A 14,756-nucleotide genomic window follows, 5' to 3' on the forward strand; every position below is an offset into this window, starting at 1 on the left:
GCACCCCTGAGGTGCCCCTGTATTGAGGATCAGCGTGGCAGATGTGTTGTTACCTACCCTTACCACCTGGGTGCGACCCATCAGGAAGTCCAGGATCTGGTTGCAGAGGGAGGTGTTGATGAGCTTTGAGGGCACAATGGTGTTGAATGCTGAGCTGTAGTCAATGAATAGCATTCTCACATAGGTGTTCCTTTTGTCTAGTTGGCAAAGGGCAGTGTGGAGTGAACTAGAGATTGCATCATCTGTGGATCTGTTGGGATGGTAAGCAAATTGGAGTGGGTCTAGGGTTTCTGGGATAATGGTGTTGATGTGAGCCATGACCAGCCATTCAAAGCACTTCATGGCTACGGACATGAATGCTACGGGCTGGTAGTCATTTAGGCAGGTTACCTTGGTGTTCTTGGGCACAGGGACTATGGTGGTCTGCTTGAAACATGTTGGTATTACAGACTTGGTCACGGACAAGTTGAAAATGCATGCTCGGAGTACACGTCCTGGTAATCCGTCTGGCCCTGCGGCCTTGTGAACCTGTTGGAAGGTCTTACTCACATCGACTATGGAAAGCGTGATCACACAGTCGTCCGAAACAGCTGGTGCTCTCATGCATGCTTCAGTGTTGCTTGCCTTGAAGCGCGCATAGAAGTCATTTAGCTCATCTGGTAGGCTTGTATCACTGGGCAGCTCTCGGCTGTGATTCCCTTTGTAGTCTGTAATAGTTTGCAAGCCCTGCCACATCTGACGAGCGTCAAAGCAGGTGTGGTAGGATTCAATCTTAGTCCTGTATTGCTGCTTTGCCTGTTTAATGGTTCGTCGGCGGACACAGCAGGATTTCTTAGAGTCCCGCTCCTTGAAAGTGGCAGCTCTACCCTTTAGCTCAGTGAGGATGTTGCCTGTAATCCATGGCTTCTGGTTGGAGTAGGTACGTACAGTCACTGTGGGGACGACGTCATCGATGCACTTATTGATGAAGCCAGTGACTGAAGGTGTACTCCTGAATGCCATCAGAAGAATCCCGGAACATATTCCAGTCTGTGCTAGCAAAACAGTCCTGTAGCTTAGCATCTGCATCATCTGACCACTTCCGTATTGAGCGAGTCACTGGTACTTCCTGCTTTAGTTTTTGCTTGTAAGCAGGAATCAGGAGGATAGAGTTATGGTCAGATTTTCCAAATGGAGGGCGAGGGAGAGCTTTGTAAGCATCTCTCTGTCTGGAGTAAAGATGGTCTAGAGTTTTGTTTCCTCTGGTTGCACATGTAACATCAAATCAAATCAACTTTTATTGGTCACATGCACCAAATACAACAGGTGTAGACCTTAAAGTGAAATGCGTACTTACAAGCCTTTAAACAACAATGCAGTTTTAAGAAAAATAAGTGTTAAGTTAAAAATAGATAAGTAAAAAATTTAAAATATAACAAATAAAATAATTAAAGCGCTTGATGCAATATTTTTTCATAAAAAGTGTTTTCATAAAGGTGTTTCCACCCCCATTTCTTGCATAGTTAATTTTACAGACACAAAGAAATCTCACAACTTCAAACAAATTAATTATCTGTCGGCATTTATACAATTGTACCGAAACTTCCTGTTTCCATCACAGCTGTCTTGATTTTTTGTTTATACGGTATGACTTTACTCACATAAAAACTGTGGATGGAATTTTTTTTATTTTTTTATTATTTTTTATTTTTTTAATGTTTATTTTAACAGGGAAAACAGACTGAGACCTGGATCTCTTTTACGGCTGTGCCCTGTGTAAACATGTTGACATGTACAGTTTTAGGCATACAGACAAGAACATTTCAAACATACAAAACAAAGACACAATTCAACAGAAACAATCACAGACAACATCATATTGATCCTCCATAACATTTTTGAAATGGGCAAGGGACACCAGAGTGTCTAACTTAAATGTGGTTAGAGTCTCTTTTTGATTGTGGTGTTGAAATCGCAAGCCATGATATTGAAGCGCCTGAAGCCGGTTTTCTTTGCTTATTGGTTGTGTGATGCATTGGCACAGAAAACTGTTGGTGGGAAATGTGTTGGATATATTTTATATAATAAAAAATATAGCATCAAAATGGTGAAAATCTGATTTCCCCCTAGCTGATCATTGTCTGCAGCTGGCTCTGAACATAGTGTATTGAAACAAGCAGGGAGGGTGAGCTGGCCCGTGGTGGTCGGCAAACCCTCAACCTTCTGGCCCATAGCCCTACGTGGAATCAACTGTGCCATGAAAAGCATGCTGAGTGGTAAAGTTAATATCCATGTTTATAAACACAGGGTCGCTACAGTTATTGTTATTTGTGGCCGTAAACATTATTTAGAGCTAATTTTGAGGGGGAAGGGTGTACAATTTTTTTTCATTATAAGGGGAGGGTCATGTGAAAATATTTTTATCGGTGGGGAGGGGTGACATTTTTGGACATCCCCCCGTGCATAACGACATAAATACAATGTAAATCAAGCAATAATTACAGCAGACAACACATATGGATACAGTTCAGTTCATAATTTGGATCATATGTTCAGATCCAGAATGAATTAATAACATGGATTTATACAGCTCTTCTACACACACACACACAAACACACACACACACACACACACACACACACACACACAAAAACCCAGGTTTTTAGCTCCATGTACATGTATGTATGAATCACTTGACTTCACACTGAATACATTTGCCTTTCACAATACTAACATAATACACCACTGTCTATATAGCTAATACAAGTGGCGAAATACAAGAAGCTGAATGCAATACAATTCGTAAGACAACCACCTGAAAATCGTCCTATATACACTACCGTTCAAAAGTTTGGGGTCACTTAGAAATGTCCTTGTTTTTGAAAGAAAAGCACATTTTTTTGTCTATTAAAATAACATCAACTTGTTCCGAAATACAGTGTAGACATTGTTAATGTTGTAAATTACTATTGTAGCTGGAAACGACAGATTTTTTTATGGAATATCTAAATAGGCGTACAGAGGCCCATTATCAGCAACCTTCACTCCTGTGTTCCACATTCTTTTTCACGCAAATATATTAAAAACAAAAACACCTTATTTACATAAGTATTCAGACCCATTGTTATGAGCCTCAAAATTGAGCTCAGGTGCATCCTGTTTCCATTGATTATCCTTGAGATGTTTCTAGAACTTGATTAGAGTTCACCTGTGGTAAATTCAATTGATTGGACATGATTTGGAAAGGCACACACCTGTCTATATAAGGTTCCACAGTTGACAGTGCATTACAGAGCAAAAATCAAGCCATGAGTTCAAAAGAATTGTCCGTAGAGCTCCGAGACAGGATTGTGTCGAGGCACAGATCTGGGGAAGGGTACCAAAACAATTCTGCAGCATTGAAGGTCACCAAGAACACAGCGGCCTGCATCATTCTTAAATGGAAAGACACTTCCTAGAGCTGGCCGCCTGGCCAAACTGAGCAGTCTGGGGAGAAGGGCCTTGGTCATGGAGGTGGCCAAGAACCTGAGGGTCATTCGGACAGCAGTGGCGGTCAGTCTTGTTTAAGATGAGGGAGGACGATTTTATTTTAATGAGCATAGCTTTTTTTCTAGTACAGCATATTGGATTACTCTCATTCATATTCCATTCACCCAGTTCAATGTAACAGCGATAGGTTTAGGCTACTACATGATACTCAAATGTTCCCTATACCCATCAAGAGGTTGCTATGACCTAGCCTATGAATGAAAGTTTACAATGTAGGTGCACACATGGACAGACAGTGACATTCAATACCGCCTTGCACACTCTTGCCTGCATCTTGCTGATATAGTGTGTAATCATTAGTCCAACAGTTGCAAACTAGAGTTTCTATTGGACAAATTCAGGTATGTTATCCCCGTTTTGTTCCGTTTGCTTCCATTTAAGAAACATTTTCTAACAGAATCGGCGGAATGAATACACCCCTGATCACGTGTAAACACAGTTCACTTTCATAGTAGCCAAGTTGTATTCCTTCTCGCATCTCTCCTCCTTTCACCTCTTCCATTCGCTTGTGGACTACAATGCACCACACATCAGTTGTATGGGACCAGGCGAAGAAACCTTTCCAAGCCAAACCGCTACACACAGCCTACATCGTTGTCACCATATTAGCTAAAGTAACATCACAGTCAGTATAGCTAATAGAAGTAACGTATTAGTAAACAATCATGCAGTAACGTTACAGTGTACAGTCAGTAAGCAGTTACACTGGCGGGCCTCAGTGGCAATAAATTAGTAATACCAAAAGCTTACCTTGACTTGGAAGAGTTCCAGTGTTGTGTTGGAAAGTCATTGCCAGCAAGCTAACATAGCATCCCTGTTTGAGCAGGGTGTTTCAGTAGGCTAAACTAGCCAGCTGCATTTACTAGCTAAGTAAGTAAAACTTTGGAAAAAGTGGAAGGAAATGACACTATATTTCTCTCTTGCTTCTTCATTTAGGAAGTAATTAATTTATTCAAAACTGTTCAACTATTGTCTTTCTCTCTCTTTGAGTCAACTACTCAATACATTTTATACACTGCAGTGCTAGCTAGCTGTAGCTTATGCTTTCAGTACTAGATTAATTCTCTGATCCTTTGATTGGGTGGGCAACATGTCAGTTTCTGCAAGAGCTCTGATAGGCTGGAGGACGTCCTGCATTAATTACTGTGTAAGTCTATGGAAGGGGGTGAGAACCATGAGCCTCCTAGGTTTTGTGTTGAAGTCAATGTACCCAGAGGAGGACAGAAGCTAGCTGTCCTCCGGCTACAAAGAAGGCTACTGTAGACCTTTGCAAAATAGTGTTTTTTAATCAACTATTTGGTGACGTGATTATATTTAGCATAGTTTAATCTAAAAATGATAACTTTTTTAATGTTTTACAATTTTCATTTTTATGAAATTCACTGCGGAGGATGGTCCTCCCCTTCCTCCTTTGAGGATCATCCACTGTCTGACAAAGCTGCAGAGTTCCTCTGTGGAGATGGGAGAACCTTCCAGAATGACAACCATCTCTGCAGCACTCCACCAATCAGGTCTTTATTGTAGTGGCCAGACGGAAGCCACTCCTCAGTAAAAGTCACATGACAGCCTGCTTGGAGTTTGCCAAAAGGCACCTAAAGGACACGATTCTCTGGTCTGATGAAAACCAAGATTGAACTCTTTGGGCTGAATGCCAAGCATCACATCTGGAGGAAACGTGGCACTATAACTACGGTGAAGCATGGTGGTGACAGCATCATGCAGTGGGGATCTTTTTAGGCGGCAGGGACTGGAAGACTAGTTAGGATCGAAGGAAAGATGAACGGAGCAAAGTACTGAGAGATCCTTGATGAAAACCTGCTCCAGAGCACTCAGGACCTCCAACTGGGGCGAAATGTAATCTTCCAACAGGACAACAACCATAAGCACACAGCCAAGAAAACGCAGAAGTGGCTTCGGGACAAGTCTCTGAATATCCTTGAGTGGCCCAACCAGAGCCCGGACTTGAACCCGATTGAGCGTCTCTGGAGAGACCTGAAAATAGCTGTGCAGCGACGCTCCCCGTTCAACCTGACAGAGCTTGAGAGGATCTGCAGCGAAGAATGGGAGAAACTCCCCAAATACATGTGTGCCAAGTATGTTGCGTCATGCCCAAGAAGACTCAAGGTTGTAATCGCTGCCAAAGGTGCTTCAACAAAGTACTGAGTTAATTTAAGGATCGGACCATTTTTTTAATTTTCCCTAACCCTAACCCTAACCCTAACCCTAACCATAACCCTAAAGTACAGCAGCAGAGTTTGTAAGTGGTCAGCCTGGGGACAGTGAGACTGGAGATGCGCGTTCACGAGACTTCTCCATTTTTTTCTTTCAGTCTTTGAATGAATACAACGTTGCCCGGTTGGAATATTATCGCTATTTTACGAGAAAAGTAGCATAAAAATGTATTTTAAACAGCGTTTGACATGCTTCTAAGTACGGTAATGGAATATTTTTTAAAAAATTGTCACGAAATGCGCTCGCGAATTACCCTTCAGATAGTGACCTGAACGCGCGAACAAAACGGTGGTATTTGGATATAACTATGGATTATTTGGAACCAAAACAACATTTGTCTCTCTGCGGATGACTTCGTCAACCATTTTGAAAAGAAGGTTGACGATATCCGATCCTCGTTTGCTAAGTCAAACGACACCGCTGGTCCTGCTCACACTGCCCTACCCTGTGCTTTGACCTCTTTCTCCCCTCTCTCTCCAGATGAAATCTCGCGTCTTGTGACGGCCAGCCGCCCAACAACCTGCCCACTTGACCCTATCCCCTCCTCTCTTCTCCAGACCATTTCCGGAGACCTTCTCCCCTACCTCACCTCGCTCATCAACTCATCCTTGACCGCTGGCTACGTCCCTTCCGTCTTCAAGAGAGCGAGAGTCGCACCCCTTCTGAAAAAACCTACACGCGATCCCTCCCATGTCAACAACTACAGACCAGTATCCCTTCTTTCTTTTCTCTCCAAAACTCTTGAACGTGCCGTCCTTGGCCAGCTCTCCTGCTATCTCTCTCAGAATGACCTTCTTGATCCTAATCAGTCAGGTTTCAAGACTGGGCATTCAACTGAGACTGCTCTTCTCTGTGTCACGGAGGCTCTCCGCACTGCTAAAGCTAACTCTCTCTCCTCTGCTCTCATCCTTCTAGACCTATCTGCTGCCTTTGATACTGTGAACCATCACATCCTCCTCTCCACCCTCTCCGAGTTGGGCATCTCCGGCGCGGCCCACGCTTGGATTGCGTCCTACCTGACAGGTCGCTCCTACCAGGTGGCGTGGCGAGAATCTGTCTCAGCACCACGCGCTCTCACCACTGGTGTCCCCCAGGGCTCTGTTCTAGGCCCTCTCCTATTCTCGCTATACACCAAGTCACTTGGCTCTGTCATATCCTCACATGGTCTCTCCTATCATTGCTATGCAGACGACACACAATTAATCTTCTCCTTTCCCCCTTCTGATAACCAGGCGGCGAATCACATCTCTGCATGTCTGGCAGACATATCAGTGTGGATGACGGATCACCACCTCAAGCTGAACCTCGGCAAGACGGAGCTGCTCTTCCTCCCGGGGAAGGACTGCCCGTTCCATGATCTCGCCATCACGGTTGACAACTCCCTTGTGTCCTCCTCCCAGAGTGCTAAGAACCTTGGCGTGATCCTGGACAACACCCTGTCGTTCTCCACTAACATCAAGGCGGTGACCCGATCCTGTAGGTTCATGCTCTACAACATTCGCAGAGTACGACCCTGCCTCACACAGGAAGCGACGCAGGTCCTAATCCAGGCACTTGTCATCTCCCGTCTGGATTACTGCAACTCGCTGTTGGCTGGGCTCCCTGCCTGTGCCATTAAACCCCTACAACTCATCCAGAACGCCGCAGCCCGTCTGGTGTTCAACCTTCCCAAGTTCTCTCACGTCACCCCGCTCCTCCGCTCTCTCCACTGGCTTCCAGTTGAAGCTCGCATCCGCTACAAGTCCATGGTGCTTGCCTACGGAGCTGTGAGGGGAACGGCACCTCCGTACCTTCAGGCTCTGATCAGGCCCTACACCCAAACAAGGGCACTGCGTTCATCCACCTCTGGCCTGCTGGCCCCCCTACCTCTGAGGAAGCACGGTTCCCGCTCAGCCCAGTCCAAACTGTTCGCTGCTCTGGCACCCCAATGGTGGAACAAGCTCCCTCACGACGCCAGGACAGCGGAGTCAATCACCACCTTCCGGAGACACCTGAAACCCCACCTCTTTAAGGAATACCTGGGATAGGATAAAGTAATCCTTCTAACCCCCCCACCCCCTTAAAAGATTTAGATGTAAAGTGGTTGTTCCACTGGATATCATAAGGTGAATGCACCAATTTGTAAGTCGCTCTGGATAAGAGCGTCTGCTAAATGACTTAAATGTAAATGTAAATGTATTTGTTGTTGAAGTAGAAGTCCTGTGAGTGCATTCTGACAAAGAACAGCAAAGGTAATCCAATTTTTCTAATAGTAATTCTGAGTTTAGGTTGTCCCAAACTTGGTGGGTGTCAAATTAGCTAGCCATGATGGCCGAGCTATGTACTCAGAATATTGCAAAATGTGCTTTCGCCGAAAAGCTATTTTAAAATCGGACATAGCGATTGCATAAAGGAGTTCTGTATCTATAATTCTTAAAATAATTGTTATGTATTTTGTCAACGTTTATCGTGAGTAATTTAGTAAATTCACCGGAAGTTTTCGGTGGGTATGCTAGTTCTGAACATCACATGCTAATATAAAAGCTGGTTTTTGATATAAATATGAACTTGATTGAACAAAACATGCATGTATTGTATAACATAATGTCCTAGGAGTGTCATCTGATGAAGATCATCAAAGGTTAGTGCTGCATTTAGCTGTGTTTTGGGTATTTGTGATGCATGCTAGTTGCTTGGAAATGGCTGTGTGTTTTTTTGTGTCTATGTACTCTCCTAACATAATCTAATGTTTTGCTTTCGCTGTAAAGCCTTTTGGAAATCGGACAACGTGGTTCGATTCAGAAGTGTATCTATAAAATGGTGTAAAATAGTCCTATGTTTGAGAACTTTGAATTATGACATTTTGTGGTTTTAAATTTGGCGCTCTTATTTGTCACTGGCTGTTGAATAGTGTGGGACGATTTCGTCCCACCTCCCCTAGAGAGGATAAGGTACAATGATGAATACACCTGTGCCAGGCTTGTATTGGAGGCGTGGCTTAGTGGGTGTGTGGCTTTCAGTTAGTTATTTTTCGCCACCCATGAGTGGAAGTGTTGTGCCAGTTTAAAAAGTCTATAGTTAAGCTAGTTAAAGTTTGAGCATGTCTGCTGCCACTTCTGAAGTCTTTATAAAGGCTTACTTAAGAGCATTTCACACTAAATAGCTGTAATGGATAACGTAGTGACCTTAACATAACACTGCCATGAGGTATGGACTTACATTTTAGTCATTTAGCAGACGCTCTTATCCAGAGCGACTTACAATAGTGAATGCATACATTTCATACATTTATATTTTTGTACTGGCCCCCCGTGGGAATCGAACCCACAACCCTGGCGTTGCACATACCATGCTGGCGTTGCAAACACCATACTCTACCAACTGAGCCACAGGGAAGACTTCATGGCACAATGGTTAAGGTGTTGGCTTGATAGTTGCTGGACCCACATTCAAGTCCCAGTCAGGGCTACCCTTAAATTTGCTACATTGGTGTCAGAAGTTGTATGACGGCGAGGTGTGTACATTTGAGGACTTGGTATAGAGAACGGGTACATTTTCGTCACTTAAAAGGAAAAAACGGTTTTGTCACTGTGGTGATACTCTGAAAAGGCACATTTGTACCTTTTCAACAGTTACGCTTTTGTACCTGTAGACTATATGTAACAAAGATACTATTTTGCCCCCTAAAAGTACACTATTGGCTCTTTTAAAGTACAATTTGCAAGAGTACAATTGTGTGTGTGTGTGTGTGTGTGTGTGTGTGTGTGTGTGTGTGTGTGTGTGTGTGTGTGTGTGTGTGTGTGTGTGTGTGTGTGTGTGTGTGTGTGTGTGTGTGTGTGTGTGTGTGTGTGTGTGTGTGTGTGTGTGTGTGTGTGTGTGTGTGTGCGTGAAACAGGGCGATCACAAGATAAACTCTCTGGTCTATCTTAGGGAGAAAGGCTCTGCCAACGGCTTCAGTGCTCAGAATTCACACACAAAAACACACAGACAGAACCCCCTTATGCCTCTGGATTCTAACTGTGTGCCCTTTATACATAAGATGTGCATCGTCTGCATATTCTATCACTTATCCAACTGTATTTTAATTGATTGTTGTATTCCACTGTTTCCTAATCCTGGTTGGGGGCCCAAAGGGGTGTACATTTTAGTTTTTGCCCAAGCACTAACACACCTGATTCCACTTATCAAAGGTTTGATGATGAGTTGATTAGGTGAAACAGGTGTGTAGGGCAAAAACTATAATGTGAACCCTTTTTGGTTCCCAGGATTAGGATTAAAAAACACTGCTGTATTTAATTTGCTTGTAATTGATTCAGAATTGAATTGGATTCAGTAAAGAATCTGTATGAATAATGTTATAATGTTCTAAAAATACGACCAATCCTCTATTAAAGGTTGACTGGCTGTGTTTCAAATGGCAGCTTATTTCTTATGTAGTGCACTACTATTGAGCATAGGGCTCTGGTCAAAAGTAATGCACTATAAAGGGAATGGATTTCCATTTGGGTTGCAATAACTCTTGGGTCGAATTAACTCTTGATAAACAGATTCTCTGCCTCAACTTCCTAGTCAAATAAAGGTAAAATAATACATAATAAAACTAAAAAGGGGAGAGAAGAGGAGGGAAGAGGAGAGGAGGGGAGAGGAGGAAAGTCTACCCTGTGGGTGAAAATGTGACCTTAGCATCGTTAGCGTGTTAGCTAAAGCGTGGAGACCCATGACCAGGGAGGCAGGCTGATGCTGTAGCCTGAGGGGAGGACATCAAAGCTGGGGATGAGTGCCAAGCTAACAGCCTGTTTGAGGGAGATGTGGAGGTCTGGAGGACAAATACTTATTTATTTTACTGTATTGTTGCATGTGTACTCACAAAGCTTCTCGGAGTAGAAGTGGTTATGTAGGATCAGGTCCCCTGTAATCTTATTCATTATGATCTAAAAGACAAAACTGATCCTATATCAGCACTCCTACTCTGAGATACTTTATGAATAAATGATGATTTTCTTTTCTTCACAGAAGACGATACAAAATTATTGCCTGATGATCTTCTTAACTTCATAATGCCTTTCTGATTCTGATTTCAATCACTACAAATCATCCTTCCTTCAGATTGAAATACTGTCAAAAGTACTGTCAGACTGATCTGTAATAGACTGTCATATCCCCAATTAAAAAAGTAAACATTGGCCGTTGATTAAATTACTTCCTTTTACATGGTGGGGTTACAAATAAATGTTGATAACAAAATTGAGACATTGGCCAAAAAGGTTTGGGAACCCCTGCATTATGGGATGCTCTGTTCTGGATTCATCCACTTTGATATTGATTAGAAATTACTTTATTAGCCTACATCAAACATACACTACATGGCCCAAAGTATGTGGACACCTGCTCGTCGAACATCTCATTCCAAAAACATGGGCATTTAATATGGAATTAGTCCCCCCCTTTGCTGCTACAACAGCCTGCGCTTTTCTGGGAAGGCTTTCCACTAGATGTTGGAACATTTCTGCAGGGACTTGCTTCCATACAGTCATGAGCATTAGTGAGCTCTGGCACTGATGTTGGGCGATTAGGCCACATTCATCCCAAATGTGTTCGATGGGGTTGAGGTCAGGGCTCTATGCAGGCCAGTGAAGTTCTTCCACACTGATCTCAACAAACCATTTCTGTATAGACCTCGCTTTGTGCATGGGGGCATTGTCATGCTGAAACAGGAAATGGCCTTCCCCAAACTGTTGCCACAAAGTTGGAAGCATAGTGTCGTCTAGAATGTCATTGTATGCTGTAGCATTAAGATTTTCCTTCATTGGAACTAAGGGGCCTAACCTGAACCATGAAAAACAGCCCCAGACCATTATTCCTCCTCCACCAAACTTTACAGTTGGCACTATGCATTCGGGCAAGTAGCGTTCTCCTGGCATACACCAAACACAGATTTGTCCATTGGACTGCCCGATGTTGAAGCGTGATTCATCATTCCAAAGAACGCGTTTCTACTGTTCCAGAGTCCAATGGCGGCGAGCTTACACTACTCCAGCCGACGCTTGGCATTGTGCATGGTGACCTTAGGCTTGTGTGCAAGAAGCTCCCGACTAAAATGTATTGTGCTGATGTTGCTTCCAGAGGCAATTTGGAACTCAGTAGTGAGTGTTGCAACCGAGGACAGACGATTTTTAAGTACTACGCGCTTCAGCACTCGGCGGTTCCGTTTTGTGAGCTTGTGTGGCCTACCACTTCACGGCTAAGCCGTTGTTGCGCCGAGACGTTTCCACTTCACAATAACAGCACTTACAGTTGACCAGGGCAGCTCTAGCAGGGCAGAAATTTGACAAACTGACTTGTTGTAAAGGTGGCATCCTATGACAGTGCCATGTTGAAAGTCACTGAGCTCTTCAGTACAGGCCATTCTACTGCCAATGTTTGTCTGTGGAGATTGCATGGCTGGCTGCTCAATTTTATACACCTGTCAGCATCCAGTGTGGCTGAAATAGCCGAATCCACTAATTTGAAGGGGTGTCCACATACTTTTGGCCATGTAGTGTAATTGTATATACTGTCTATTAGCCTACATATAGTACGGCCTCATGGACTATACCATGCACGTTCATAGGCTTATGATTTTAAATGACTAAATCAAATCAGTAGAATAAATGTTGTTGATGTACTGTAGTGCACTACTTATTCCATATGTAATGCACTAATTTGACATCCTATTCCCTATGTAGTGCACTACATTTGATCAATAGGCCTATTACATAGAATAAGCATTGATGAGGGGTAGGCTATCCACCTTTCAGGAATAGGCCTAGGCTGTATAAAATAAAGATAGAATCGAAGTTGATGGAGATGTAGGACACGCCTTTGGGCCCTGGTCAAAAGTACACTATTGAGGAAATAGGCTATCAAGGAAATAGGTTGCAACCTAAATCATATTACAGGCCATACTACATAGAATAGACCTTGATAAGAGGTATTGGACCCATCTTTGAGCAAAGGCAGGCCTACTATAAACATAGGATAAGGTAAGACAGATAGAATACACATTGATAGGACATAAAATAGTAGCGTACTACAATAGGTCTACTACATAGAATAGACATTGAGGAGAAAGCAGAGGACCCACCTTTGAGCAGCGGCAGTGGCGTTAGCTCGACCTGGGAGCTCTGGTAGCGGAACTGGGACGAGGAGTGGGAGCGCCTCTGCCGGGCTCTACGCATCGAGCGCCGGGGAAACCCATCCACCTTCTCCGCTGACGGTACCGAGAACCCGGTGGTCGGGGAGGACGGGCTGGTCGGGGGCAGTTTGGTGGTCTCCATCGCTGCTGTGTTGTATTGGCGAGCGGTCCGGTGTCTATGTCAAGTTTGTGTGTCTGTGTGTCTGGATGCGCCGATGAGATGCTAGTGAAGGAGAGGCGTATAGGATTGAGATAGGGTGAACAGTTTTTAATCCTTTATAGAGATAATACGTTAACAAATTAATAAAAATTGATAATCTGGGAATGGAACAGAGGGATGTGGAGGATTAGAGGAGGGGGCATAGAGGAGGGAGGAAGGAGGGAGGGATAGAGATGGAGAGGTGCAGTCCAGAGAGGGACGGATGGTGTGTGTGTTGCTTGTGACTGCCTGCCTGCCTGCTGCCTAACGTCTCAATACAGCAGAGGGAGGAAAAAACGGTTGCTTCCCTCGTTTTTAAATTAACCGAAACATATTTTTATGCAAAGACAAACGCATAGATCTAACGGGTAGGCCCAATTGTCCATGTATCTATCGATAGAGATGGGAAGAAACGCATGGGTTGTTAAGACTACTACTAAGTCATCAGCCTAAATGTGGTATTTATGTATATATTTCTGTCATGAATAGAGCCCATAGCCTATGGATCCTTAGATAAAGCACATCACACCGATAAAGCAGGCTTATTCCGAGCGCTGGTTATAGGGATCGTTCCCGAAAATGTCAACAACATGAATCCATAAAATCAGTTGTTTGATTGGTCCTTTCTCATCGATGATAAGTCATTCATTAATTGATTAGCTTATAAAGGCTCATATCATAAAACCATTGATCTTAGTCCTTCTCATCACTGTTCCCCGGTTCCGTTAACGGTTCTGTTATTCGGTAACCTGCCTGGCGCTGCCGTCACAGACGGATCTGCGATCCGCGCAGGGCGGGGATGGAGATGTGGAGCTTGAACGTGTTGACATGTGCGGTTCTTCAGCGCGGCCGCTGCAACACCGAATCCCCGTCTCCTTTATAGCTAACCGCTAAAAACACCACAAAAACCTCCGCTGTGCTGGTTGCTCATAGATGGGTTAGGTATATATAAACCTATATTCCCATTGTTGTCTGCCTGTCGCGTTTCCTCTCTCCTTGGTTCGGTTAGGAAAGGGATGGCTTGTTCTCTCTCTCTCCGTCCTCCCTGTCCTCCTCTCTGTTTCGGCTGCGCTTACGTGGTGCAAGGAGAGACACACTGCGGCTGACGCTCTTCTCGCCACAGCGAATTATTTAATTATTTCAGGTATATTTATGTACCCCAGTCTTTACGCAATGGACGGGCGGTGGAGCGCTTGGCTTGGGCTAATCCGTGGATGCGTTATGACGCCGAGGGCGCACACTCCCTCTTTTCATTCCCCATCTTTAAATAAAAAAGAACATAGTTTATCCCTTTTATCCAACCTCCTGTCCTCTCCTTCTGTTTCTTTAGCTAGGCTTCGTCCACCGATTGTTCACCACTGTCTCTATGTGTCTGTGCCATTCTCTCCTCCCTCTCTCTTCCTCCTTCACCCCTTTCTTTCCTCCCCTCTGTGCGTGTCTACATTAGTTTGAGGCTGATAGTGTCTACAGACTAGGTAAACCATTGTTCATGCCTTCCTTCTTCCTCTCCTCCATTTGTTCTAACCCAGTTTCTCACTCTATTGCGCAACCGGTCACTGCATGCGCTCTAGTGCCTGGTGTCTGCACGCGCAATGCTTATGATGTAATCATCTGTATTAACCCAGTTAGTAAGCCTAGCCGTT

At 44.0% G+C, this 14,756-nt stretch overlaps 1 protein-coding gene across 2 annotated transcripts in view; it reads right to left on the reverse strand.

Annotated features, from left to right (window-relative positions):
• The window catches only part of LOC115198621 (serine/threonine-protein phosphatase 2A 56 kDa regulatory subunit beta isoform), a 44,135-nt gene extending 29,587 nt beyond the window's left edge, over positions 1-14,548 (reverse strand). The window contains exon 1 of one of the 2 annotated variants that reach the window (XM_029760694.1): positions 12,864-14,546. In XM_029760694.1, the coding sequence (XP_029616554.1) occupies positions 12,864-13,056 (193 nt within the window). In that variant the 5' untranslated portion in view covers positions 13,057-14,546. Of the gene's footprint in view, positions 1-12,863 lie in introns of both variants that reach the window. The other variant, XM_029760695.1, reaches the window with a different exon arrangement.
• Between the last annotated feature and the right edge of the window lie 208 nt (positions 14,549-14,756).

Source organism: Salmo trutta, chromosome 8 (assembly GCF_901001165.1).
Source record: "Salmo trutta chromosome 8, fSalTru1.1, whole genome shotgun sequence".
NCBI classification, from domain to species: domain Eukaryota; kingdom Metazoa; phylum Chordata; class Actinopteri; order Salmoniformes; family Salmonidae; genus Salmo; species Salmo trutta.